This window comes from Sceloporus occidentalis, unplaced genomic scaffold (genome assembly GCF_023333645.1).
Source record: "Sceloporus occidentalis isolate IW3139 unplaced genomic scaffold, rSceOcc1.0.p SCAF_5, whole genome shotgun sequence".
Classification (NCBI taxonomy): domain Eukaryota; kingdom Metazoa; phylum Chordata; class Lepidosauria; order Squamata; family Phrynosomatidae; genus Sceloporus; species Sceloporus occidentalis.
In genome coordinates, this window is record NW_028316985.1 from 10,377,793 (window position 1) to 10,404,347 (window position 26,555).

Genomic DNA, 26,555 nt, shown 5'->3' on the forward strand with positions numbered 1-26,555 from the left:
AAAAATCCAGTCCTTTTTGTATAATTTTTATTTTTCTCCAAGTGGTCATGAAACTTCTTTTTGTTGTTTAATTCTAGTTTCAGCTTAGATAACCAGTTCTATTCCTACTGCCCAGTTACTGTATAAATTAAGTATTTCCTAAGGAATTATACCTCTGGAACTAAGCTGTCAATAGCAAGTAGCTCTCGGAAACTCTCTGAAAACCAGGCTCTTTATAAATTTGTATTTAAGAAATGCTATGATACATCAATTCAATTAAATACTGTTGCATTCAATAAATGCATCTACCTGCAGAAACACTTAACTTTACCTTTTCAGTGTTCTTATATTTCTCCCAGCTCTTCAACATCTTCAGCCATTTTGTAGTTCTTTCAATTTCAAGTTGCTTTTGCTGAAATAAAATTATTAGAGCCCATTATTATCTCTACCCTACTTGCATCCAAGTATTTTTAGGCATTTACAAGCATGTATGAGCTTACACAACAAGCCATTTAATATCACCAAAGATCTTGGTAAGTATTTTAACTCAAAATGCAAATGTTAAAGGAATAATTTCTTTTCTTTTCTTAACATGTCTTTTCATTGCTCAAGTCTGCCCAATTCAGATGGCTTAGGAGAAAAATGAGTTTCGCATGTGAATTAGCCCATAAAGCCCATTCATGCATCAAAACAGAACAAAAGTTGAAGTGATATTCCTTCAAAGTACAGCACAATGCTTTTGTTTTATATGTGCAGCCTACCTTATCCAACACAAATAAACATAGTCCTTTTTCAGACTATGTGTTGGGCTGTCTGCAACTGATGTCTCTTGAGGAAGGAGTTATGAGGAAGAAAAGTAACGATCCAGTGGCATATGCCCAGGCTTCAACAGATACACTCTATCACAGGAAGTGTGGCGCAACACACTGCCAAGCATGACACATGCCCAAATTTCCACCTGACTCTGAACTTGAGAGTTCAGGAAGGGATCATCCAGCCTGCTATATGGTGATATCAGTGACCTCCCCAGCTCCAGAACTAGGAAGAAGCCTGTTGTCATCTTTTCTCCCCTGGCAATGTAATTGGCAGATTCCATCTATCCAGCCATTTGTATGGGGTTGTTTTGTAGGGTTTTAATTGTTTTTAATTGTTAATTGTTGTATTTTTATGATATGATGTATGTTTTACTTGCTGTTGTACACCGCTGTGATCCTTGGAATAGCGGTATAGAAATAAATTAAATTAAATTATTATTATTATTATTATTATTATTATTAAAGTTTTCCTTCACTGTCCAGGTAAAGAGCACTTAGGACCAAACTGAACCCAACCTTCTGTTCCTCACAGATGTCTTTCCTGCTCTGGAGAAAGAAGGTCAGTCTCTCTGAACTCTGATTCAGGAAAAGTCCCAACAGAAATATGTTTCGGACTCTAAAGGTATGAATTCAGGCAGCAGAACAGTTCCCATACTCTGGCAAAACATTCCATTAAGAGAGACCAGGTGAGACCTCTGTTGTCTAACTGAGCCCACGAACTGAGGCTGGTCTCTCCCATCAGGAAAGACCTGGCAGAACAAGGGAATGTTAAGCTTGGTTCCCTGAAGGAGCATGAAGTGATTTTATGTAGTGGATTCCCCTAGGACAAGCTTCCTCCCCATCCCATTTTTAAAAAAGGAGATGTCAGCAGGGTTCAGTCTTGTCAGGATGGGCATGGGGATGCCCTGGACCAGTTTAAAAAGGGGCTTAAAACTTTTCTGTTCCAGCAGGCTTACCCCTAACATTCCAATGTAACCCTCTTCTCTCTCCTCATTGTTTTTGTAATTCTGTGCTAGTTGGATAATTCTCAGCTGTATTTTAATAGTTGTTGTATTTTTGTAACTCCTGTATTTTAATTTTATTGTTTATTGATTGTATTGTGTTTTTCGCTGTTGTAACCAGCCTTGTTCCCAGGAAAGGCGGGCTAAAAATAAAGTTTTTATTATTTATTAATATTATTATAATTGTCTGCTGTTGTTGTTTTGTGCTTCAAATCATTTCTGATTTATGGCGACCATAAGGCATATCACAGGGTTTTCTTTACAAGATTTGTTCAGAAGAGGTTTACCATTGCCTTCCCCTGAGGCTGAGAGCATGTGACTTGCACAAGGTCATCCAGTGACGTTCATGGCCAAACTGGGATTCAAACCAACATTACAATCCTAGAGAACTTGCTAGCATAGAGGGATGAGGTAGGTCTCCTCAGTGCCAGTCATACTAAAGTAAGTTTGGCAGTGCACAAGGTTTATAGTATATATAACATCTTCCATATTCTGGCCACACAAACCAGTAAAACTAAAACTGAGAATTATGCATCCTGTTCTTCTGTTACATCCTTAGGCAATGTACAGTTTTAGCTCAAATGCCACTATAAAGACTAATCGTAGAATTGTGTTCAAGGAAAGTCATAGTAAGTTACAACAGGTCATTACTGAAGAGGCTTCATTACAATAAATAGAAGCACCATGCAGACTGTAATCTTTCCTCCTGCTAAAAAAATAGCTATGGGAAGTTTGCATTCATTCATCATGTTTCATCCTAGCAGCATCCATCCAAGTTACCAAAATTTTTGCAAAGCTGTGTAATAAAGGCTTTCTCCGACGTTCTACAATTTTCTAGCAACTTTTAATTATGTTAGTAAGAGACCATTGTCCTTAATGCATACCCAGCAGATTAAGACACACTTGATGTCCTCAAGAGAATATGTTGGAAAACATGCTGGGAAACAAGAGGCGCTGCTGGTGTGTGTGTTGTGCCCCAGGACTGTTTGTTTGCCATCCCTGCACAGCAGTGCAACTCCTGAGGAGCACTCTAACAACTGCACCACCACATATTTGCAGTTGCGCAGCTGTGCAGTTGTATAATTGTTGTTGGGTGGTTGATATTGGGGCTATACTTGGAGAGACTCCATCCGTGGTGGAGGACTCCATCCGCGCTGCCCAGCTGCCCCAGCATCCACCGCCAGGGAAGGTGAGCGCAGGTGAGAGCGGCGCTACAAAAGGCCCTCCCCTGGCCTGAGAAGACGCCAGAATTTCACCACCTGTGGCACAGAAGCGTGCCCAGCGGGACTCCATCCGCGCTGCCCAGCTGCCCCAGGGTCCACCGCCAGAGAAGGAGGAGTGCCGGTGAGAGCGGCGCTACAAAAGAGGACGCCCGGACCATCTGTAACGCCGCAGCTGCGCAGTTGCACAGTTGCGTAGCAGGGATTGAGGGGTTGGTGTATTGCTAGCTGAGCTATAGCAGCAGGGGAATGACGTCGATGCTAGTCTTCCTCTGCTGTGGTTTTTTGATGTCATTAGGGGGAGAGAGAACAGACATGGGGTGTGGATTGCTTGGGGAGGTGGTTGGTGATTGTGATGGTGTAATCGGAGCTCCTATTGGAGTAGTGTGGGGCAAGGGGAGATACAGCGGTAGGAGCGTGGAACCACAACGGAAAAGAAGGCGAGATCGATACTTAATATCTATCTCTCCTTCCATCCACCCTCCTAGCCAAAGAGAACTGAGGGTCAGTCCAACTGTACCACAAACCCTGTCTCTGCTCCTGTGCAATGCCAGGTCTGTCAGAAACAAGACCCACATAATTTACGATCTCATTCAGGATAAGAACTGCGACCTGGCTTGTATTACTGAGACTTGGCTGGGGCCTGAGAGTGAGGCAGTGTGGACACAGGCCCTTCCAGCCGGGTACTCAGTCAAGGACCAAATCAGGTTAGGTGGGCAGGGGGGGCGGTGTTGCCTTGGTCTACAAAAACACCCTTCCCTTAATCAGGAACCATGTCCGGAAAACTGACTTCATTGAGTGTCTTTACCTGACCCTGAAGGCCAGGGACAGACTGGGGATTCTGTTGGTCTACCGTCCACCCCGTGCGCTAACAGACTCCCTAGCCGAGCTGACACAACTTGTCTCGGAACTGGTGTTGGAGTCCCCTAGGCTTCTTGTCCTAGGGGACCTCAACATCCCTTTCGAGGCCAGTCAAGGTCCAACAGGTGCGGCTCGGGAGTTCATGACTACCATGACTGCCATGGGCCTGTCCCAATTAGTCTCAGGGCCCACGCACTGCGCTGGTAACACACTTGATGTCGTCTTTAGTATGGACATGGGCACTCCATGGGCAGAGGTATGTAATATCTCTGTCCTATCATGGACGGATCATTTCCTGGTTGAGGCTCGACTAAAGGCTTCTACCCAAATCCCCCCCGGGGGTGGAGGACCTACTAGGATGGTCCACCCTCAAAGGCTGATGGAACCCAAAAGGTTCCAAGCCCTAGAGGGCTATATGGTTGGAACTGACGGTGACTCTGTTGATGCCCTGACTGACACCTGGGATAAAGATCTCTCCAGGACTATACACAGTATCGCTCCCAAGCGTCCTTTCCGGCCTGCTTCCAACAAGCAACCCTGGTACACAGAAGATCTCAGGGAAAGGAAGTGGGCCGTGCAACGACTAGAGCGCAACTGGCAAAGACACCAGCACTTAGCCAACAAGACACTCCTTGAGTCTCTTTTGAAGGTTTACGGAGTGGCAATAAGTGCAGTAAAACATTCGTTTTATGCTGCACGTACTGCGTCCGCGGAGTCGCGTCCGGCAGAACTGTTCAGGGTAGTGAGGGAGCTGACACAACTGCACCCCTCCCTGAACCCTATATTAGAACCATCCAAGGCCTGCTGTGACGAATTTAACAACTTCTTCGCGGATAAAATCTCTCGGATAAGGGTTGATCTTGACGCCAGCATTTTTTCAGAACCTATAAGAGAGGCATCTAGAGCTTCCGTGGACTCTATTAAATTGGATCACTTTGAGTTTGTGAATACCGAGGATGTGGACAAGATTCTTAGAAGTGTTAGGAATCATAGAATCATAGAATCGTAGAGTTGGAAGAGACCACTAGGGCGATCCAGTCCAACCCCCTGCCATGCAGGAAATCCAATTCAAAGCATCCCTGACAGATGGCCATCCAGCCTTTGTTTAAAGACCTCCAAGGAAGGAGACTCTATCACCCTCCGAGGGAGTGCATTCCACTGTCGAACAGCCCTTACTGTCAGGAAGTTCCTCCTAATGTTCAGGTGGAATCTCTTTTCCTGTAGCTTGCATCCATTGTTCCGGGTCCTGTTCTCTGGAGCAGCAGAAAACAAGCTTGCTCCCTCCTCAATATGACATCCTTTCAAATATTTAAACAGGGCTATCATATCACCTCTTAACCTTCTTTTCTCCAGGCTAAACATCCCCAGCTCCCTAAGTCATTCCTCATAGGGCATGGTTTCCAGACCCTTCACCATTTTTGTCGCCCTCCTTTGGACACACTCCAGTTTCTCAGTGTCCTTTCTGAATTGTGGTGCCCAGAACTGGACACAATATTCTAGGTGGGGCCTGACCAGAGCAGAATACAGTGGCACTATTACTTCTCTTGATCTAGACACTATACTTCTATTGATGCAGCCTAAAATAGCATTGGCCTTTTTAGCTGCCGCATCACACTGTTCACTCATGTTCAACTTGTGGTCTACTTGGACTCCTAGATCTCTTTCACATGTAGTTTCATTCAGCCAGGTGTCACCCATCCTATATCTGTGCATTTTATTTTTCCGCCCTAAGTGCAATACCTTACATTTTTCTGTGTTGAATTTCATTTTGTTAGCTTTGGCCCAGCTTTCTAGTCTATTCAGGTCATTTTGAATCTTGATCCTGTCCTCTGGGGTAGTAGCTATTCCCCCTAATTTGGTGTCATCTGCAAATTTGATAAGTATGCTCCCAATTCTGTCATCCAGGTCATTGATAAAGATGTTGAATAACACTGGGCCCAGGACAGAGCCCTGTGGGACCCCACTGGTCACTTCTCTCCAGGATGAAAAGGAGCCATTGTTGAGCACCCTTTGGGTTCGGCCGGTCAACCAATTACAGATCCATGTAACAGTTCCTTTGTCTAGCCCACATTTTACAAGCTTGTTTGCAAGTATGTCATGGGAAACCTTGTCAAAGGCCTTAGTGAAATCAAGATATACTATATCCACAGCATTCCCTTCATCTACCAAGCTGGTAATTTTATCAAAGAAAGAGATTAGGTTTGTCTGGCATGACTTGTTTCTCTGAAACCCATGTTGACTTTTTGTGATTATGGCATTGCCTTCTAGATGTTCACAGACTCTCTGTTTAATGATCTGCTCCAGAATCTTTCCTAGTACTGATGTTAGACTAATTGGACGATAATTGTTGGGATCCTCTTTTTTCCCCTTTTTGAAGATGGGGACAACGTTTGCCCTTCGCCAGTCTGCTGGGATCTCTCCTGTTCTCCAGGAGTTTTCAAAGATTATTGCCAATGGCTCCGATATTACATTTGCCAGTTCTTTTAATACCCTTGGATGGAGTTCATCTGGTCCCGGAGACTTAAATTCATTTAGATTAACAAGATATTCCTGTACTATCTCTTTATTTATTTTGTGCTGAAATTCCCCTATTCTGTCCTCTGCTCCATTATCCTCAGGTTGAGCACCCTTTGCCTTTTCTGAGAAGACTGAGGCAAAGAAGGTGTTGAGTAATTCAGCTTTTTCTCTGTCTTCTGTTAGCATTTTGCCATCTTCTCCACGCAGTGACCCTACCGTTTCCTTCTTCTTCGTTTTGCTGCGGACATATCCAAAAAAGCCCTTTTTATTGTTCTTAACCTCTCTAGCAAGCCTGAGTTCATTCTGCGCTTTAGCTTTTCTGACTTTACCCCTACACATGCCTGCTATTTCTTTGAATTCCTTTTTTGTGATTTCCCCCTTTTTCCATTTCTTATACATGTTCCGTTTCAAACTCAGCTCAGTTGAAAGTTCGTTAGTCATCCATCCTGGTTTCTTGAGACACCTCCCGTTTTTCTTTCTCACTGGAACTGTTTGAAATTGTGCCTTCAGTATCTCTCTTTTGAGAAACTCCCATCCATCCTGAACTCCTTTATCTTTTAGTATTTCTGACCATGGAATCGCCCTCAATACTTCTCTAAGTTTACTGAAATTCGCTGAAAGGAAGACGACATGCTCTCTCGATTCCTGTCCTTAATGGCTGACGGCTCAGGGGGGGGTCTGTGGTAACATCTATGCTGTGCCGCATAATTAATACATCGTTTAGTGAAGGGCGATTTCCATCTAATTTAAAATTAGCAGTAGTTAGACCTCTGCTAAAAAAGCCCTCTCTAGACCCCCTGATTCGAAACAACTATCAACCTGTTTCGCTGCTGCCTTTTTTAGGGAAGGTGATTGAGAGGGCAGTTGCCTTCCAGCTTCAAGCGATCTTGGATGAAACGGATTTTCTGGACCTATTTCAAACCGGCTTCCAGGCGGACTATGGAGTTGAGACTGCCATGGTTGCCTTAGTCGATGATCTCCGTCTGGGCATGGATGGGGGTAGCGTGTCCCTGTTAGTGCTTTTGGACATCTCAGCGGCTTTTGATACCATTGACCATGGTATCCTTCTGGAACGCCTGAGGGAGTTGGGTATCGGGGGCACTGTGCTCCAGTGGTTCCGTTCCTACCTCTTGGGCAGATTCCAGATGGTGCAGCTGGGGGACTCTTGCTCCGATAAGAGGGAACTTACATCTAGCGTCCCTCAGGGAGCTATTTTGTCCCCCATGCTATTTAACATTTACATGAAACCGCTGGGAGAGATCATCCGGAAATACGGGGCGCGGTGTTATCAGTACGCTGATGACACCCAAATATGTTTCTCTGTGTCTCCGACTGTTGCAGTGACTAGGGATGGCATCTCTTCTCTAAATGCCTGCTTGGAATCGGTAATGGGCTGGATAAGGGAAAACAAACTCAGTCTGAATCCAGAGAAAACGGAAGTACTTGTGATAGGCTTTCCGGGTCCGGGTAGTGAAATTTCTCCACCTGTCCTGAATGGGGTCACGCTCCCCCTGAAGGACTCAGTTCGCAGCTTGGGAGTGCTTCTGGCCTCGTCGCTCCCATTGACATCTCAAGTGGATGCGACGGTCAGAAGCGCCTGTTATCAGCTTCGGCTGATACGCCAGCTGCGACCCTATCTGGGCCAGGGGGACCTTGAAACGGTGGTACATGCTCTGGTAACCTCTCGATTGGATTTCTGCAATGCGCTCTACAAAAGTGCAACCCTTGTACCAAACCCAGAAGCTTCAATTAGTGCAGAATATGGCAGCAAGATTGGTCGCTGGATGTTCCAGGACCGACCATATAACACCTGTTCTGCAAGATCTTCATTGGCTGCCCATTCGCTTCCGGGCACAATACAAGGTGTTGGTTATTACCTATAAAGCCCTAAATGGCTTGGGCCCAGGGTACTTGGAGGACCGCCTCTCCCCATATAATCTGCCCCGCACACTCAGGTCAGCCGGGAAGAACTTGTTGAGGGTTCCAACCACGAGATATGCGTCAACCTCACAAAGGGCCTTCTCCATCTCAGCCCCTAAAATTTGGAACACTCTTCCCGATGAGCTCCGTTCCATCACTTCCCTGGATTTGTTCAAAAAGAAGCTTAAAACCTTTTTTTTTTCCACCAGGCTTTCCCCCATGTCCCTTGATACTATGTGGCTTCCTCCTATATGTACTGGCATCATGGATAAACAATTCAGCTGGCTTTGATTTGGGGTAATTGGTTTTATTTGTTTAATGTAATGCTTTAATATAGTGTTATTGCTATGGTTTTATTGAAATTTTTATTCTGTATTGTTGTTTTTATTGCATTTTCTGTACACCGCTTTGATCATCGCGGAAAAGCGGTATAAAAATAAAATTATATTATATTATATTATTGATTCTTACGGAAATGTTTCCCAAACATTTGGAATCCAGAGAAGGTGCCAGGCTTAAAATTGGATAAATACTTCCAGTGAAAACTCAGCTAAGTATGTATTCTCTCAAAAGACCTCAAAGCATTAGGCTAATGCCTTTCTTATATAGTCCAGCCTTGCCAAATGCAGAGGATCCATTCTGGATCCCTCCCCCATGTAAGGCAAATACTGAGTGTTCAAGCCCCATTAGTCTGAATGGGGCTTCCCCCCGCAACACATGCCCCATTCACTCTACCAGGGCTCGCCGTCCATGTGACTTTGAGTCCTGTACGTTCAAGATGGCAATACAATATATATTTTTGACCAATTAATCTGAAATCAGTGGTAAGTCTGTACTTTCTGCGCAGTGTGATATGTTTTTGGTTTTGTCTAACCCTAGTACATTCTTTCTTCTTTCATTTTTTCAAGACAATAACTTCTTACACATTTGCTGGAATGTGGGGATGTCAATGCTGAAAAGGGCCTTCAGACTCCAAAGGACATGGGTACCAGATGCACTGAAGCTAAATCCAGACAAAACAACAGGTGATCATTGTCAGTTGCAAGGCCGATCAGGGAACCGGGATTGAACCTGTGCTGACTGGGGTTTCAGGTCCTCTGTAAACTCAGGGTCATCATTTGTGTATACTTTTAAATGCAGTCTTGAACTTTGATGGTTAGATTTTGAGTGTATAGGTGCTAGGAGTGTATTTCCACAATAAAAATTAATGCATCAAATTCAGCTGCTCCTAGGGACAACTGACTTGGCCAGAGTGACAAATGCCTTAGTTACATCCCATTTAGATTATTGTAATGCACTCTGTGTGGGGCTGCCTTTGAACAGTCAAGAAACTTCATCTAGTCCAAAGAACTGCTGCAAGATTGTTAACTGGGGCAGGCTGCAGGGAGCACACAACTCCCTTGTTACAACAGCTCCCCTGCATGTCAGGCCATTTCTGAGCAGAATTCCAAATGCTGGTTATGACCTATATAGCACTATAGGGCTTCAGTACAGGGTATCTCAAAGAGCCTGCCTTCCCATATCAGCCTGCCCGAAATCTAAGATCTCCAAGGAAGATGCTTCTCTGAATTCCACCACTTTCACATGCACATTTGGAGGGAATGTGGGACAGGGACTTTTCCACTGGTGCTTTTGAACTCCTTTCACAGAGAGGTTAGACTGGCTTTCTCTTTGTTATCCTTTTGTCTTTAGGTGAAGACCTTTCTCATCTCCCAGGTGTTTGTTTTACATAATGGATTTTCAGTTTTAATGTCATACTGTTTTTAATCGATGCTTTTCATTAGATGATATGGTTGTAATTCTGTTAACAGTTTAGTATTATTTTAATCTCACTTTTTGTATGCTTTTAGCTATATATGGTTTTAATTGCATTTCTTTTATTTTGCAAGCCTCTTGAGTTGCATTCTTGGGAAAAGGCAGAAGATAAATAAAGTGATTGATCAAACCCTAAATTGCTTCAGATGGGGATGCTACACCTGATTTTTTAATTTTACACATCAAGGGATGGCTACTTCTTGGAAACTCTTCTTTAGATATCTCTGTTTCAGGATACAAGCCCATAATGTATGTATGAAAAAACAGTAAATCTTTCCTAGTCATTTCCTTATCATCTTGAAAAGTGAAATATCCTGAGATCTGTCTTAAAGTTGATAGATATGCCATTAGTGTGAGTAGAACAGCTATACTGCCTATGTGTTTAAAAAATATTAGCAAGGGAAGATGATATAAAGTTGGCCCTAAAGATCACTCTGTTTCAGTGCCTTTTTGAAGCAACTGAGACACAAGCATGAAACTATATTTTATAAAACTCAGTTCAGTGCAGAGTTAGGCTAAGAGCTGTAGCTAGACGGTCATGTCCTGTTTCCTAAATTCAACTTTCATCATCTCCTAGTTTAAGACTTTGTGTGGAATGACTTACATCTTAGGCTGCATATGCACTGCAGAAATGATGCAGTTTGACATCATTTTAACTATCATGACTCAGTGCCATGGAATCCTGGGATTTGTAGTTTGCTGTGGCACCACAGCTCTCTGACAAAGAAGGCTAAATATTTCACAAAGCTACAAATCTGAGAATTTCATAGCACTGAGCCATGGTAATTAAGATGGTGTCAAACGGCTTTATTTCTGCAGTGAGGACAAGGCCTTAGAGAACCATTTCCAGCAGTGGTTTAGAAAGACTAATGTTCTGAATACAAAGGAACTCCAAATGTGAGATGTTCTAAAATACAGAAACTCAACAGAGTTGCATGTGATTAGCTTCTGGGTTTCAACATGAGATCCAAGGACATTCATTGATAGTTTACAAGTGAGAAGGACAACTTACCCTTTCTGATGATGCATCATGGAAAGGTAACTCCTCTTGGCTAAAAACAAAAAGGGAAGGGGAGAAAAAACTATGACTTCACTTGTATTAGAAAAATATAATAAATTGTTACTAATGCAAAATTTGAATTATGGAGGAGAATCAGAAAGGTTAACTGTAAAGTATTATGTCACAATAATATATGAGATAATAGGGAATTTTAACGTTTGAATATTTATAGGGGTGCCAACCCCTTGGATTCAGTGAGACATGCTGAACAAACAGGCACAGAATTGGGCTATTTGTACTGGCCAAAATAATCAAAAAGGCCTTTAATCAGAAATGTTCACAGGCCTAAAAAGAGAGAAAACATTAAATGAAATAAAAATACTGGCAAACATTAATAATGTAAAACAGTCAAATATTTATTTCAATTATATCGAGAATCTACTTCTTCTCTGCTGTTGGATTTCTGTTAAATTAGTTGCCCATTGAAACACTGACCAAATTTTGGGGCTTTTCACATTACACAATTATAGCATTATAATTCCACTGTAACTGCCATGGATACATCCTATGGACATCTGTTGTGTGTAGTCTTGTGTAGCCGTAAAATTATTTGGATGGGAACAGAAAGGAACTTTAGATCTTACATGTGAGATGTGAGACATTCACATTCTAAACTCCCTAAACTGCAAAGCCCAGGATCCTATAGGATGGGACTATGGCAGACAAGGAGAATCACAGTGGTATTATTGTATAGCGTGAGGAGACTTTCTTTTTCAGCCCTACACTTGGTAGAAGCTTGTATCTCTGACATCAGTGGCGTAGGAAATCTACCTCAGGTTTTATCCTCGAATTGCATAAGACTTGTTGCTGCACTGTGTGCTTTCTGACCATAGAACTGAGCTCTTACCTCAAATTAAATTTACTCTTGTCACCAATACATCATTGCAGTATAATGCTATGTAAACAATAAGTGGCTCTTCAAAAGAGGCTACCTATCACCACAACTGCACCTTGCTGTGCATCTTATTATAAGTGTAGGCTGTTTAGTATGAGTAAAGAGTCTTGCTCAAGGACAACCATAACTAGCAGTACAGGGACAGGTTTATGTAACTGAGGCATGTTTGTAGGTTAGTAAATAGAGCTAACATTATCAGTACATGTTTGTAAGTGCTATGTGGAGGTTTAATGAGACTACTAAATAGCCACTGAAGTAAAAAAAAATCTGAATTGCGACTACTTGAAAAACAACTATAGTATGATTCAAGGACACGCAACTGATTTCAATTTAATCCACCCCAATCTCTACAGTGATTACAAACTACACATATCCAGATAAGAATTAGATTGGAAACGAGTCAAAACTAAAATATTAGGTACTTAAACACTTAATGTTGCTCATTAAAAAGGGAGATAGAGTGAAAGAAGGCATGGCAGGGGGTTGGACTGGATGGCCCTTGCGGTCTCTTCCAACTCTATTATTCTATGATTCTATGATATTTGCATAAAAGACTACATTTCTGGTTTTGTCTACTGCTGCTTCACTACCTGTGCTGTATATTGGTGCAGATATAAGATTACTTTTAAAAAACAAACAAACTCAGGCTTGTAGCCATCCTCCTGAAGATGGGACCCAACCAAGGCATTAATATCAAATATTAAACCAATGAATACAAATGAAATACTGAAGAGGATTAACTAAAAATTCAAGTCTTTTGTTTAATTGTTAAACATAATTAAATCAAAAGCTCAGTTTAAAACACTATTTAAAACCACTGCATGAAAAGTATAATAATCTGCTGGGGACAAGTTCCTTCTTTAGCAACTGGGCAGTTGCCAAAATTCTGCCTGAATAAAAGGATATTTGCCTGTTCCCAGAAGGTTTCTTGCAATAAATTCCAGATCCTGTGAGCAGCCATCAAGAAGGCCCTTGATGAAGTCTACACCATTGTGGCTGAGACTCACTGATGTGGCGGTCTATATTCCCCCCCCCCTTTTTTTTTTTCAAGTGTCATGTACTAGTATTATATTTGAGCTCACTGATTATAACTGTGTCCTTTTTTCCCTGGAAACTCATTATGGACCAGCAAAAGTCCACAGACCATTGTTATGACTATAATGGACCAGCATTCCCCCAAACCATTGTTATGGACTGGTCTATACCAAATGTACCCATGAGGGTGGGAGGACCAAGCAGAGAACTACCCTACCCCCCAAAAAAGCCCAGGGAGATTTATATGAGATGAGAGCCTTCAGATAGCTGACTAGTATCGGTAGCAGTCAGATGGAAAGAACTTACAGAACAGTTGGAATGAGAGATGTTGCCACTCTTTAAAACGTATAGAAGTGGGGATTGACCCTTTTCTATCCATCTCTTCTATGTAAAACTTGTCTTCTGAACATACCATGTATGAAGAGTCATTTGCAGATCTCCACCATGTGTCTGCTATGTATGCTTCCAAATTGTTTCTGGAAGCCAGCACCTCCCAAGTTCCCACATGGCATAAAACTTCCACATGTGAAGTGGAAGTAAAATAGTATTTGGGGTGAGGAGACCTGCCAACTCCTAGTTAGGATCTTGCAGTGTCATCTATGAATAGTGTTTAGTAGGGTGAAACACCTCCAATTTCCCCAGTCTCCACAGCCAAATTACTGGAATTTGAGATTTATTTTCCAAACAAATAATCAAAAATGCTTATGAAAGCGTTCCAGACCACACAATTTACTACTGCACTATTTCTGGCATTTCTTCAGAAGCAAATAAACAGTTGCACAGAAGCAGAAAGATAAGAGTGCTGCTGTATCAATGGAAAAGCCTGAGATTTTTTTTTTTTAGATTTACCCTGTCATCTAATACCAGCCTTTAAATCTGCAGTATTTGGAGAAAGGAAAGGATATTAATTCCCTTCCATCTCATCTTGATCTCCACACTCCTTCCCACACCAAACTCCCAAGTGACTTGTGTGTTTTCAGGCAAAGCCCACCTACATGAATTGAGCTTTGGTGCTGAAGCTTATGAATATACAGCATCAAATTTCTGCCTGAATCTCTGAATCATTCAAACTAATCTGTTGCATTAACATCAAATATTGTACAAGGCCCAGCAAGAGGAGAAAAAGTTCAACATCCTCCCATATCTTTCCAACAAAGTTTATTATTTGCCATCTAGGAATGAGAGACCTCCAAGAGCCACCCTTCCCCATTAACATCAGCTCAGGTTAGCTTCCTTGATTGAATCAATCCTGCTGTACTACTGTCTTCCTCTTTACCTACTGCCTTTCACTTTTCCAAACATAATCATCTTTAGTTTTGTGGGTTTTTGGGGCTATGTGGCCATGTTCTAGAAGAGTTTCTTCCTGACTTTTCGCCAACATCTGTGGCTGGTATCTTCAGAGAATGCTAACCTGGAAGAGATCCTAGATACTGTGTGACCCAAGGAGAGGAGTGATTCCCATGTTAATCTGTGTATTGTTCTGTTGCTGATGACCTTGAGGAGGCTATCTCACAGAAAACCTGTACTTCTAGAAAGTCTAAGGGCCCTGCCAACTAGGAAAACGACCACAATGTGGTGACAGAGTACACACTTTCAGTGCAGAAGACCTCTTGTCACTGAGGTCTATAGTTAATAGGATCAGCTAGCAGATGATGGGGAAGACCAAAGCCCTAGGGAGAGTCTGCCAATCAGAGTAGACAATACAGGATTAGATAGATAACAATCTGGATTAGCATTAAACAATTTTCTCTGCATCAAAGTGTTGCAAAGATTAAAAAGGATTATGTATTATAATTATGTGTTACTATAAACATATATTAAGTATTCCCAAAATCATGATCAAGAGAAGCTCTTCATCTCAGGGTCTTTCCCACTCTTATTCTCCAAGATCCATATTAGAGATACCGGAAACACACATGGCAAAGAATCTGTTCTGATTTTCCTGTCAGTAACATCCACTCTGCATAAAAAAGAGGGCAGATCTTTTGCATATCTTTATAACCTAATGGTTATTTGAAAGTAGAAAACTAGCACAGTAGGAATATTCCTGCTATGCTAATTTTCTTCTTACAAGGAGGTTGTTTGTATGCCGGAGTATACCAAAGGAGTACACTCAAGTATAATCTACCTATGGTCTGAACAATTCCAAATTATTTCTCTGTATTCTGGTGCAACTGTACCCCAGGGTTATGTTTATCTACCCAGAACTTGTGGCACTTTGAGTAAGATTTCTGATATTCTATGTCTTGCCAAAATGTGCAAAAGCCAGATTTAAAATATCACTCAAGCCAGGGTTTGTTATTTAATACAGTAACTCAGCTATACAATGACAAAGCTTAACTAAAGAAAGACATCCAACAATTTTAGGATTCTAGGCTCTTTACAAATGTTACCTCTAGGAAACTGAAGGAAAATGATTAAGAAACTCACTAAAGAAGTCCCAGCATGTCAGTGGAACATCTTCTAAATCTTGGTAAGAAGGAGGCATAACTACAAATAGCATGTATAGGTTCTGTCTACTTGAATCCATATACATCCAACATTTTTGCTTTAAGGATCTGCCACGGATTACATTTTCAATGTCCTTATAATGAATTTACTTTTTGAGAAAAGAAAATTTGTACATAATGTACCAAGTTCCATTGGATGCAATACATTTTGCACCGGGCAAGTCAAGTAATATTTTGCACTGGGCAAGGTCCTTCTCTGCCACCGCTCCAAAAACCTGGAATGACCTGCCGGAAGAGATTCACCAATTATCCCCACTCGAGGCTTTTAAAAAGGTGACAAAAACCTTTCTCTTCTGGCAGGCCTTCCCCGATTGATAATGTCCAGAACCATTTGAATCCCCCTCCTTTTATTATTTTCCTTTTATTATTTTTCTTATTTGCGGTTTGTTTTTGTTTTAATTTTGATGTATTGTTATGTGCTTTTTAACCATGTTTTACTGTTTAATTTGATAGTTGGGAGGGAGGGTTGGGACGGGGTCTTGTGTTTTTATTATCGTGTATTGTATGAACTTTGTTGTTACCCGCCTCTATCCTCAAAGCGGAAGAGGCAGGATATAAATAAATAAATAAATAAATAAATATTATTATTATTAAGTGTAATAAATGGCAAATAAAGCCCATCTCAAAATTAGAATATTATTGCACCATTCTAACATACACAGGAAAAGGAGTTGCAAAATTACAAAGGTTTCTGTAGCACAGTAAATGAGTTTCTGAAAAGGCCAGAATTCCAAAAAATGTGCTTTGTCGAGGAAAGCACATTTATAATAGATTTGAGGTGATGAATGGAGCTGGATTTTTAAATTTATTACACACACTGAGGCAGCTGGTGCTGGTTTTCACACATCTCCCCCCCCCCCCCCGCCGCCACCCCTGCCCTGGAAAAAAGGGCTGGAAGAAACATTGTCATTACTCATCAGTTAAAATTATTACAGAGTTTGGCTCAGATTTCATAACATCCAATTGTGTAGCTCATTCAGCTATATGCTTATGGCCATTATTACAGGGGTCATGTATCATAATTAAGGGTTTCTATCCCAGCAAGTAAAACTACAAAGTATATTCTATCAGAAAGAAGGGCAGAGCCTCTCTATTTCTATCACATTAATTATACTCAGCTCTTATTTCAGAAGGCCAACTGCCAACACAGAGACCCATATGTGTCCAAATACTCTTTACTCCAAATGAAGGGGCCAGTTCTGAGCAGACATCCTCCATCCAGTGTGAATATACATCTGATCAATCTTATGTCCAGCCATGTTTCAAAACTGGTTTTAGACCTTTTTTAGGAATACTTACAAAGCATCATAATGTGTTTTAAAAATGCTTTTATCTTTGTATTGTTTTAATTGGTTTTTACTTGTTCATCGCCTTGGGAGCACTTGTGGGCTGGGAGACATTGCGGAAATACTTTAAATAAATGAATAAATAAAATATGAAAGCTTTCTTCTTTTCAGCTTAAATTGCTGAGAAAACTCCCTAGGGCAAAGGTGGGCAACTGCAAATAGGGCAGGAACTCCCCCCCCCCCCCCGCCGCAGATGTATAGCAGGCCACAGAACCATGACATGTGTTACTTCTGACTGCTATTTTGAGTTGATTTACTTCTTTTTCCTCCGGTTTGGGGGTCTGAGGAAGGGTAGAGTTGCAAACTGTTGGCTTTTTAAGAGGTTTTGGGATATATAGGTGGTTTGGGGACCAAAAAAATCACCCCAAAATCTGCCCTAAAAATTGTGGGAGGGATTAAGGGGCTTTGAGTGGCTTCAGGGGGGGTGTCCCATGGATCCCCACAGAATTGCTCATCCCTGATCTAGGGAAATCAGGGTGATGACTGAGTATGGCAGGTTCGCCCCAAATTAGAACTCTTCCTATTCATAGAAAAAGAGCCTTAATGCTCTATTGCTTACTAGACAAGTTTATCTATTGATCTGTGTGCATATTGTTTTAGGGTGTGTTTTAATTTCTCTAGTTTCTTTATTCTGCAGTCTTTATCTTAGTCCTACAATGGCTACCTCTAGTCAGTTCAGAGATAAAACATAGTAACATTAAAACTAGTCACAATTTTTAAAAACTGAGCAGCAAAAGCTGAATCAACAAGACATGCATCTAATTAGGTTTATCTAGTGAGCCCATAGAATGGCAAGCTAAGTACTCTCTAAAAGGGACCCTAAAGCATGTGATACTTAGCATTGTGAACTATTCATAAACAGCTGGGAAGCAGCATGATATAGTGGTCTGAGTGTGGGGCTCTGACTTTGGAGATCAGGGTTGGAATCCACACTCGGCCATGGAAAGCTGCTGGGTGACTTATAGAATCATAGAATCATAGAGTTGGAAGAGACCACAAGGGCCATCCAGTCCAACCCCCCTGCCATGCAGGAAATCTCAATCAAAGCATACCTGACAGATGGCCATCCAGCCTCTGCTTAAAGACCTCCAAGGAAGGAGACTCCACTACACTCCAAGGGAGTTTGTTCCATTGTCAAACAGCCCTTACTGTCATGAAGTTTCTCCTAATGTTGAGATGGAATCTCTTTTCCTGGAGCTTGCATACATTGTTCAGGGTTCTGTTCTCTGGAACAGTAGAAAACAAGCTTGCTCTCTCCTCAATATGACATCCCTTCAAATATTTAAATAGGGCTATCATATCCCCTCTCAACCTTCTTTTCTCCAGGCTAAACATCCCCAGCTCCCTAAGTCGTTCCTCATAGGACATGGTTTCCAGACCCTTTACCATTTTAGTCTCCCTCCTTTGGACACGCTCCAGTTTCTCAATGTCCTTTTTGAATTGTGGTGCCCAGAACTGGACACAATATTCCAGGTGGGGCCTGACCAAAGCAGAATACAGTGGCACTATTACTACTAGTACTGTTACTACTACTTGGGTGATTCACATTCTCTCAGCCCCACAAAAACCTGTGACAGGTTTATATTAGAGTCACTGTAAATTGGGAGTGACTTGAAGGCACACATCAACAACAACACAACAGAAATTTTACTATATAGCAATGGAATTAAGAGTAAAACATCACAGTCCACCAGTTTGGACTACAATTTCCATCATCCTAAATAGGCTGCCTTAACTGGGACCAACAGGAACCATAACACAAAATGTGAATACATCATTGTGAGGAAACCTGGTCTATACTAATCAAAACTGTATAAACACACACAGAGAAAGGGGAAAATTCCATTATGGTCATCAAAACATTGTTTTTTAAAGGTAAGATTAATTCACTGACTTCATATGAAGATATTTCATGCAGTTCAGATTTGACAGAAACTTATTTCTTTGGTTCATTATTTTCATTTTCCCACCTGCTGCTAAAATATATTACATTTAAAGAATACAGTGGAACAGAAAAGAAAGTGTGTTCTAGCTTCTTGGCAAGGCACAGAATAGTGATTTTGACTGTTTGACGTCTCCCCGGGCCAAGCAATAATCCAGAGTATACTAAGCTCCTCTCGAAACATGTTCAGCACTTTAACAAACTTTCACAAGCCAGTGAACAAAATTACAATCGCAATGATCAATGGGAGAACAAGGAGGGCTCTGCCAAAAATGCTGGAGCTGTGCCTGTTGATACAAACCAAGAATCTGTGTCTTTGGGGAGTGAGGAATGAGGGGAAAAAAGATTGTGCTAGCCAATAAAACATCAAAACTGACTTCACATAAATTTGTTCCTGCTGTGAAAATTCTGCACATCTGACTTTCTGATGCAAAGTATTCTCAAAGTCATGAGGACATGACAATATTCTTCAAATGATGAGTTTCTCATTCTTCCAGACCAAAAATATAACATTCCTGTGTATCCTCTTCAGTTGAAATTTCTTTTTCTTAATCTTAGTTCAATTCATCGATCTCAACAACTGAGCAGAAGAGCACAAGAGCTCTTGGCCAAAAAGAGACAGTGGGGGAGGAGTAAATCTCTACCACTTCCAAAAAACAAACACATCACAAAAGTTATCATTTAAGCAGCTTTAATTTATCTCATTGAAAAATAAATCCTGACCTGGACCCAAAAGTAAAGGTGTTTCACTTTTACCAGTCTCATTCTCACTGGATTTCTCATTTTTCCACTAGTATCTGCCTATCACCACAGCAGATTTCAAGAGCTTTTTTTCCTACACAGAAATCTATGCATATATTCTTGTACATTTAAGACTATATTTTCTATTCTTTGCATATGCTGCACACATTTTTGCCTCTTATTCTAAGTGTGTTTGTGCACATGTTTAGTGGTACACTACATGATCACATTCTCCTAATGTATGCATGTTTTATGACTTCCCTATAACCTCAAAATATGCTGTAAATCGCAACAATGTTGTTGTGTGCTTTAAGCCATTTTCAAGTTACGGGGACCCTAAAATGATCTCATCATACAGGTTTTTTGGCAAGATTTGATTAGAGAGGGGTTCTGAAGCTAAGACAGTGTACCCAGTGGGTTTCCATGACCAAGGAGGGGGTTTGAACTCTGGTTTCCAGGGTCACAGTCCAGTACTCAAATTACTACATCACAGTAACTCTTGGAAAACTGTATGGAAAACATACAGTATTCTAAGTCAAGATGTGTTTTGTTCAGCTCTAGTGGTGCAGAATTGACATTTCAACTCCAAATGTCAAGCCGACCAATTTCACACTGAACTCTTCTCAAAAGCAATTCAGGCATGTACAAGTGTATAGTTAGGCTTGCATGTTCTACTTCCCAAAAATGCATCCAATCTGAAATTATGTTCTCTACATACAGTAGCCAATGAGATGCTGTCAACAAGCAGGGCATGGACCACAGCCATTTTTTGCTATTCCCTCCATCCCAGAACTGATAGTGAATGTCATCCACCACTTCTGTACATAAGGATTCTATATATGCATCAAGACTAATTGGCACAGAGATGATGCCTAAGCATCTAAATGCCACCTGACCTAGTGACATTGACATGTGACTCATATGTCTGGGTAGAAGCAACTGGTCACAGCTCATACTGTAAAACAAGACAGCTCTAACCTAGAAACTTGTATGTAAAAATTTTACGGTAGTCAGAGACCGAGTGGAGACCAGTTAGAAGAGTTTGAAGAGCTTAGTTTGAAGAGCTAAGAATGTAGACAGAGTTAAGAGAGTTTATGGTTAACTTATCTGTTACACAGCCAGACATCAATATCCAAGGTTTCATTATCCATGGATTCAACCACCCAGGGCTTGAAAAATTCCCATAAAATATAAACTCCAAAAATCAAATCTTCAATTTGCTATTTTATATTAAAGACAGCATTTCACTACAACATTGTATTCAATGGGATGAGCATTCACATATTTTGGTATCCATGGAGGGTCCTGGAACCAAACCCCAGCAGATACCAAAAGCCCATTGTATAATAAATTTTTATAACAGTCCCTGACTCTTGACATTTAAGAATTGAAAGGAAAGACTGGTCATGTTTTACTGCATTGAACCCACTGATCAACACAGCCAGTCGTCCAAGACAGAGGTCCCCTTAAGGTCTGAGTACCACGTCCAGGGAGAAATATTGAAGTATGAGGGCAAAGTGAGTGACAGAAGCCCAGGACTAGATCCAGGGCCAACCTAGATCACAGGCCATCATAACCTCTTAGCTTTATGAAGTTTCCATGAGACAATTATGAATCACATGAGAGGTCAATCAGAGTTGCAACCACTTGTGAGTTGTCATCCAAATAAGTAACTTTTCCCAGCTCTCTGAAATATGGGACTCATGCATTCAGTCCTGCTCCATATCTCATAAATTCTCTGAGAAACAGCAGTTAAATATTCATCTTAAACATTAAAATTAGGCTTTGCACTGTTGTAGTGTTTCTATGGCTGACCTGAAATCTATCCAGAGCCAGTATCATTCCTGACTGTGTTCTTACATGAAGGAGAGGGAGAAAGGCTTCTCTGTCCACTGTCCACACAAAAAGACTTACTCAGCCAGATGAACAAAAGTTTCCAAGTTTGAGTGAATCTACCTGGAACAAAGCACTTCTGTAGTATGACCAATTTATGGGCAGAAGCACATACAGTAGGTTCTTTGTTCTGAAGGAACCTGGTCTGTTTCTTTTTTGGAATCTTCTCTCCCCCTCCACCCCAAAATCTATTTCAGTCTCCTCATTTATAATTTTACAGGCATCACTGGATTCTGGGAAGCAATGAACAGCTTTGCTAGAGGCCAGGGTGGTTCCGCTGTTATGGGAAATGCCTGTGCTTCAGAGTCTTAAAAGAGAGAGTGACGCAAAAGAAGCAAATGCACCATGGGTGTCAGTTAAATTCAAAATTGTAGAGGATCTGCTCTCACCAAGTTCAAGAAAGAAGCAAAAGGTTTAGTGTCTGCCATCCATTCTAAAACTGCTATTTGATCAGCAGAGTGAAATAACCAGTATGATGAGCACAAACTATAGAGCCGAAGCATGTGTTTCCCTTGTTTGGACAGAGAAACATCCTCGGGGAATCTTGAGGGATCAATGTAAGAAGCTTGTGGCCTACAACTAGAATTCAAAGAAGTGCCTGATTTTTCACTATATTATGATTGTTGAGGTGTTTGCCACTCCTCTTAGCAGTTGTGTAAATATGTTATTACATACTTAAGTTGAGTGCCCATAAAGTGCAAACATGAACATTCATTCCAGAGGTACCAGTCTCCTTCTTCCACATAACCTGTGCTTATTGGAATGGTAAGAAATAAAGGTCAGGATGGGTGACTTTGGTAGATCTAGGGGGGCAATATTCTGCCCTAGGACCTCGAAAAACAAAACACAAACTGGAAATGGCCAGGAATCTCCTGGTTTTGAAAAAATTGATTTTTTTAATGTTCAACACTGTAAAGGGCCCTGTGATTTATTTTAAAAGGTGACTCACTGCTCCTTGCTAGAAAAAAGGTGGTTTGGGTGAAAAATGCAGAATCCCAGGCAACATCCCAGCCACTCCATTTAAGGCAGTGGTGAGCAACTATGAAGGGACACACCATCCAGCACACACACCCTTAGAGGGCCATAGCCTGACTATGCATCCCAAAAAATCAAGAGGGTTTTTTGTTTTTGTTTTTTTTTTGCTTCCAAACACTCTCCAAAAGGTGTGGTGACATTTTTGCCATGTTTTCAGGGCCAGGGGAAGCTTTTATTTAAACAAAGACAATAACAGAAGTGTAAGTTATTTCCTTACCTGTTTTTTTAAGGTCTCTACTGGGACTAAATTGGCTTGGGGGAATAAAAATGTGTCACCCCACATCCTCTAGCCTAGAGCAATGATTCCCAAACTCTGGCCTTCCAGGTGTTTTTGGACTTCAGCATCCAGAATCCCAAATTATTGCTGAAGATGGCTGAGGCTTCTGGGAGCTGAAGTCCAAAACAGCTAGAGGGCCAGAATTTGGGAATCACTGCCCTAGAGAATATTTGGGGATGTTTGGGGGGCCCTGGAAGGGGGGGGCACAAAAATGGTTCACCTACCCAATTTAAAACTAAGCTCCTGAATGTTGCAGTTCCAATCCAGAAGGAAGGAAAAACACAGAGAGAAAAAGTAAGTTGCATGCTGGCTGGGAAACAACTCTGTTCCTAACAGTGTTACTGAAGCTGTGCCTGTCTAGAACATCCACTATGCACAGTGGATATACTAGGATGAACTCCCTGTGCAACAGCTCTTTGGATACTGGACATGCAGCTTAACATCACAGCTTTGCAGCAATCTAGTTAGCATAGAGGTCACCACTTTGATATTTATAATTAGCTAACATGAAGATGAAAGAAATAAAACTCAGCCAAACAGGTATCTACTGATGGATTCTAACTAGGTGGAAGCAGTAGGTTGGGATAAGAGCCTACACAGCTGAAGCATCCCAGGGCACTGGATCCTTTGAGAATGAGAAGGTGCTCTGGAGAATTGGGCACATACCAGATGTTACAAGCTATGAATATAAAAAACACCCATAGGACAACATGACAGAAACAGAACTTTTACATCACATCTCAAGTGCATTATGCTAAGCTGTAAACCTCCCCTATTCTTCCACAAAAATATGTGTCTATTTGTGAACCTCATGGCAATTTTAAAGAAGCAACATCAACCATATCTCAGAACACAGGGAAATGCAAGCCCATAAAGATGATAGTCCCAAAGGAAGCATAGGAACAGGCTAGTTTGTTTTTTACTGCCCTTGAAAGTTAACTAATGGGACATGCTGATCTAAAGATCATTAAGCAGAATATTACATAGAGCACAAAGCAACCAGCTTGACTGTGTCTAATTTTAGTACAGGACTTATGAGTGTTTAACTCTGCAATGCTGACACACTATTAGCATAATAGATTTCTTCATTTTAAGAGCAAATATGCTTGACCTACTTAACAGTCCTAAGTTCTAGCAATGCATTCCACAGGTTCATTTTGAAATCAGAATGCCAAGTACGACAGGATGACTTCTTTGCTTTGCCCACCCATCCAGCACATCCAAATTGAGCACTATCGCAAAATTAAATTTTAATAATTTATAATATTGCAGCATCCAGTTATTTACAACAGCGAACAACAACATATTAGACACCAAACTTTGCAAATAAGAACGTTTATACAAGTCCAAGCACCACAGGCATCATTACAATACACATTCCACAGCAGTTTTATAGGCAGCACTTTCAAAAACAAAAGGAACTGATCTCTCCTGTACTTCTCCAACTGTGAACAGCAGAGATGGGCAAAAGGTGGACTCTTGCTGGACTGGATTGTAACTGATTCAATCCAACAATTTCTGCAGACTACACTTTGCCCACTGGTACTGTAGAGGACAAACAAAAATGCAATATGAGAGCTACATTAAACAGTTAACAACTCCTGTAGGTCCAAATTATCCATATTATCTATGATTCTATAATTCTATGATTCTGTAAGTAGTCAGTCAAAGTAGAAAGAACCAGCAGACAGAATCCATAGTGTGGGGACTGGTTCCCATGGGAATAAAGTGATATTTCCATGTCTTTGTACATAAGATATGGCTCTTCCTAATACATTCCTGGACCTTTTGCCTTTCCTGCTTCCTGCATCTCTGCATTAGTCATTGCTCTGGTTCTACTTCCATGAAATCAGGAGGTACAGCTAGATCAGTGTCCTGAGCAGAAAACCAAGATGTGGTTTCATGGACCACATTCAAACATCCCACTGAACCATAACTTAATTTAAACTACCTGAGCAGGAATCAACAGTAGCAGACCTCGGGGTTGAACACTTCTACTTGGTTAAACAAAGCCAGGAGGTATGCCAAAGCTAGGGTTGAACATGTCTGGATTGAACATAGACAGGTGGCATGCCAAAGCTTTTCTTTCACATTCCATTAACTGTGGCTTTCTGCACCATCTAGAACCAGGATTGGCAACTGTGAGAGTGATTTCTTCTGTCACGGGTTGTACTGTCAGTCCCTATGTGTTTCATCAAGTTCTGGGAACTGGTCAAAACACAACTGACTTTTGTGGCTTGAGGTAGATGGAAGGGTGGGGGGAATGGAACTCCAGCTGCTATATCTGAGTATACATAAGCTGATTAAGGTATTTTTCTCTCTAATTTCATTTGAATTTTCTGCTGATTTTTTAAAAATAAAATAAATATTGTGAACCTTGGGGCTTCAGTGGTTTCTGGGGAGGGGGGGGGGGTTAGGGACTGAAAATAAGGCTCCAGGTGGCCACATATGGCCCACACATTCCCCACCCCAATCTAAAATGGCAAACATTAACTTGTTGTTGTTGTGGTTGTTGTTAACTGCTCTCCAGTCGATCTCGATCCATGGCTACCATGTGCATGAGACATCTCCATGACCCCCTGTCCTCCACTACTCTGTTTAGCTCCTTTCATATCCATGACCTCCTTAATACAGTCCATCCATCTAGCATGTGGCCTTTCCATTTCCCTCCACCTTTCCTAGCATTATTTTTTCCAGTAAGCTGTGCCTTCTCATGATGCATCGGAAATACAACAGCCTACATTTTGTCATCTTGGCTTCCAGAGAGATTTCTGGCTTGATCAGATCTAGGACCCATTTATTTGTCCTTTTGGCTGTCTATGGGATCCTCAGCACTCTTCTACAGCACTACATCTCTAATAAATTGATTTTCTTCCTATCTTCTTTCTTAACTGTCCAGCTCTCAGATCCATACATGGCAATAGGGAATACAATGGCTTATATGATTCTAACTTTTGTGCTCAGTTGTATAGCTTTGCATTTTAGGATCTTTTCTAATTCTTTCATAGCTGTACTCCCTTTAATTTTCTGATTACCTGGCTGCAGTCCCCGTTTCTATACGTGTTTGATCCCAGGTATGAGAACTCTTTTACAATTTCTATTTCTTCATTTTCTAGGTAAGATGTCCTGCAATTTCCAATTTTTTTGTTTTGGTGTTGTGGTTTTTTGTGTGTGTGTGATTCATATTTTAACTGGTTTTAATTTTTTGTAGAGTTCAATTTTTGACTTTTATATTTTGTGAATTTCTAATCATTTTTTAACCTGTTGAAGGCTGCCTTCAGTGCCAAACTGGGGAAAAGGATGGAAAGAACAACAGCAATCACGATGGAGACAGACAAATGCTCCTACCATTAGGTGGTATTGAGGTAATCAACGTCCTGCCCCTGGGCCACATGTTGTTTTAAAAAGGGTCTAAAATGTCCCATGTGAAGACACACTCAACTAAAGGTGGTGGCAGATTTGGGTGTGCAACGCCGGTACCCTGGTGAAATCAAACTCTTTTACCCAAAAAAGCTCTGATGCTGAATGTAAAGTTCCAAAAGGGGGAAGTTTAATTTAAAGAACAAAAGTAAAGAGTTTTCTCCTCCCCAGCTCTAGATAACCTGAAATAAAAGATACTTTACAGTTTGACTTTCAGCAATCTTCAGGGTGTCATCTCTCTGGGTTTGATCTCACTCAATGGAGCTGGTGCAG

At 41.2% G+C, this 26,555-nt stretch overlaps 1 protein-coding gene across 7 annotated transcripts in view; it reads right to left on the bottom strand.

Annotated features, from left to right (window-relative positions):
• The window catches only part of USP6NL (USP6 N-terminal like), a 171,036-nt gene that overhangs the window by 39,511 nt on the left and 104,970 nt on the right, over positions 1-26,555 (bottom strand). For all 7 annotated transcript variants that reach the window (XM_089527556.1, XM_089527551.1, XM_089527554.1 and 4 more), the window contains 2 exons: positions 11,141-11,180; positions 311-391 (listed from right to left, as the gene is read on the bottom strand). In XM_089527556.1, coding sequence (XP_089383682.1) covers positions 311-391; positions 11,141-11,180 — 121 coding nt within the window. The remainder of the gene's footprint in view (positions 1-310; positions 392-11,140; positions 11,181-26,555) is intronic.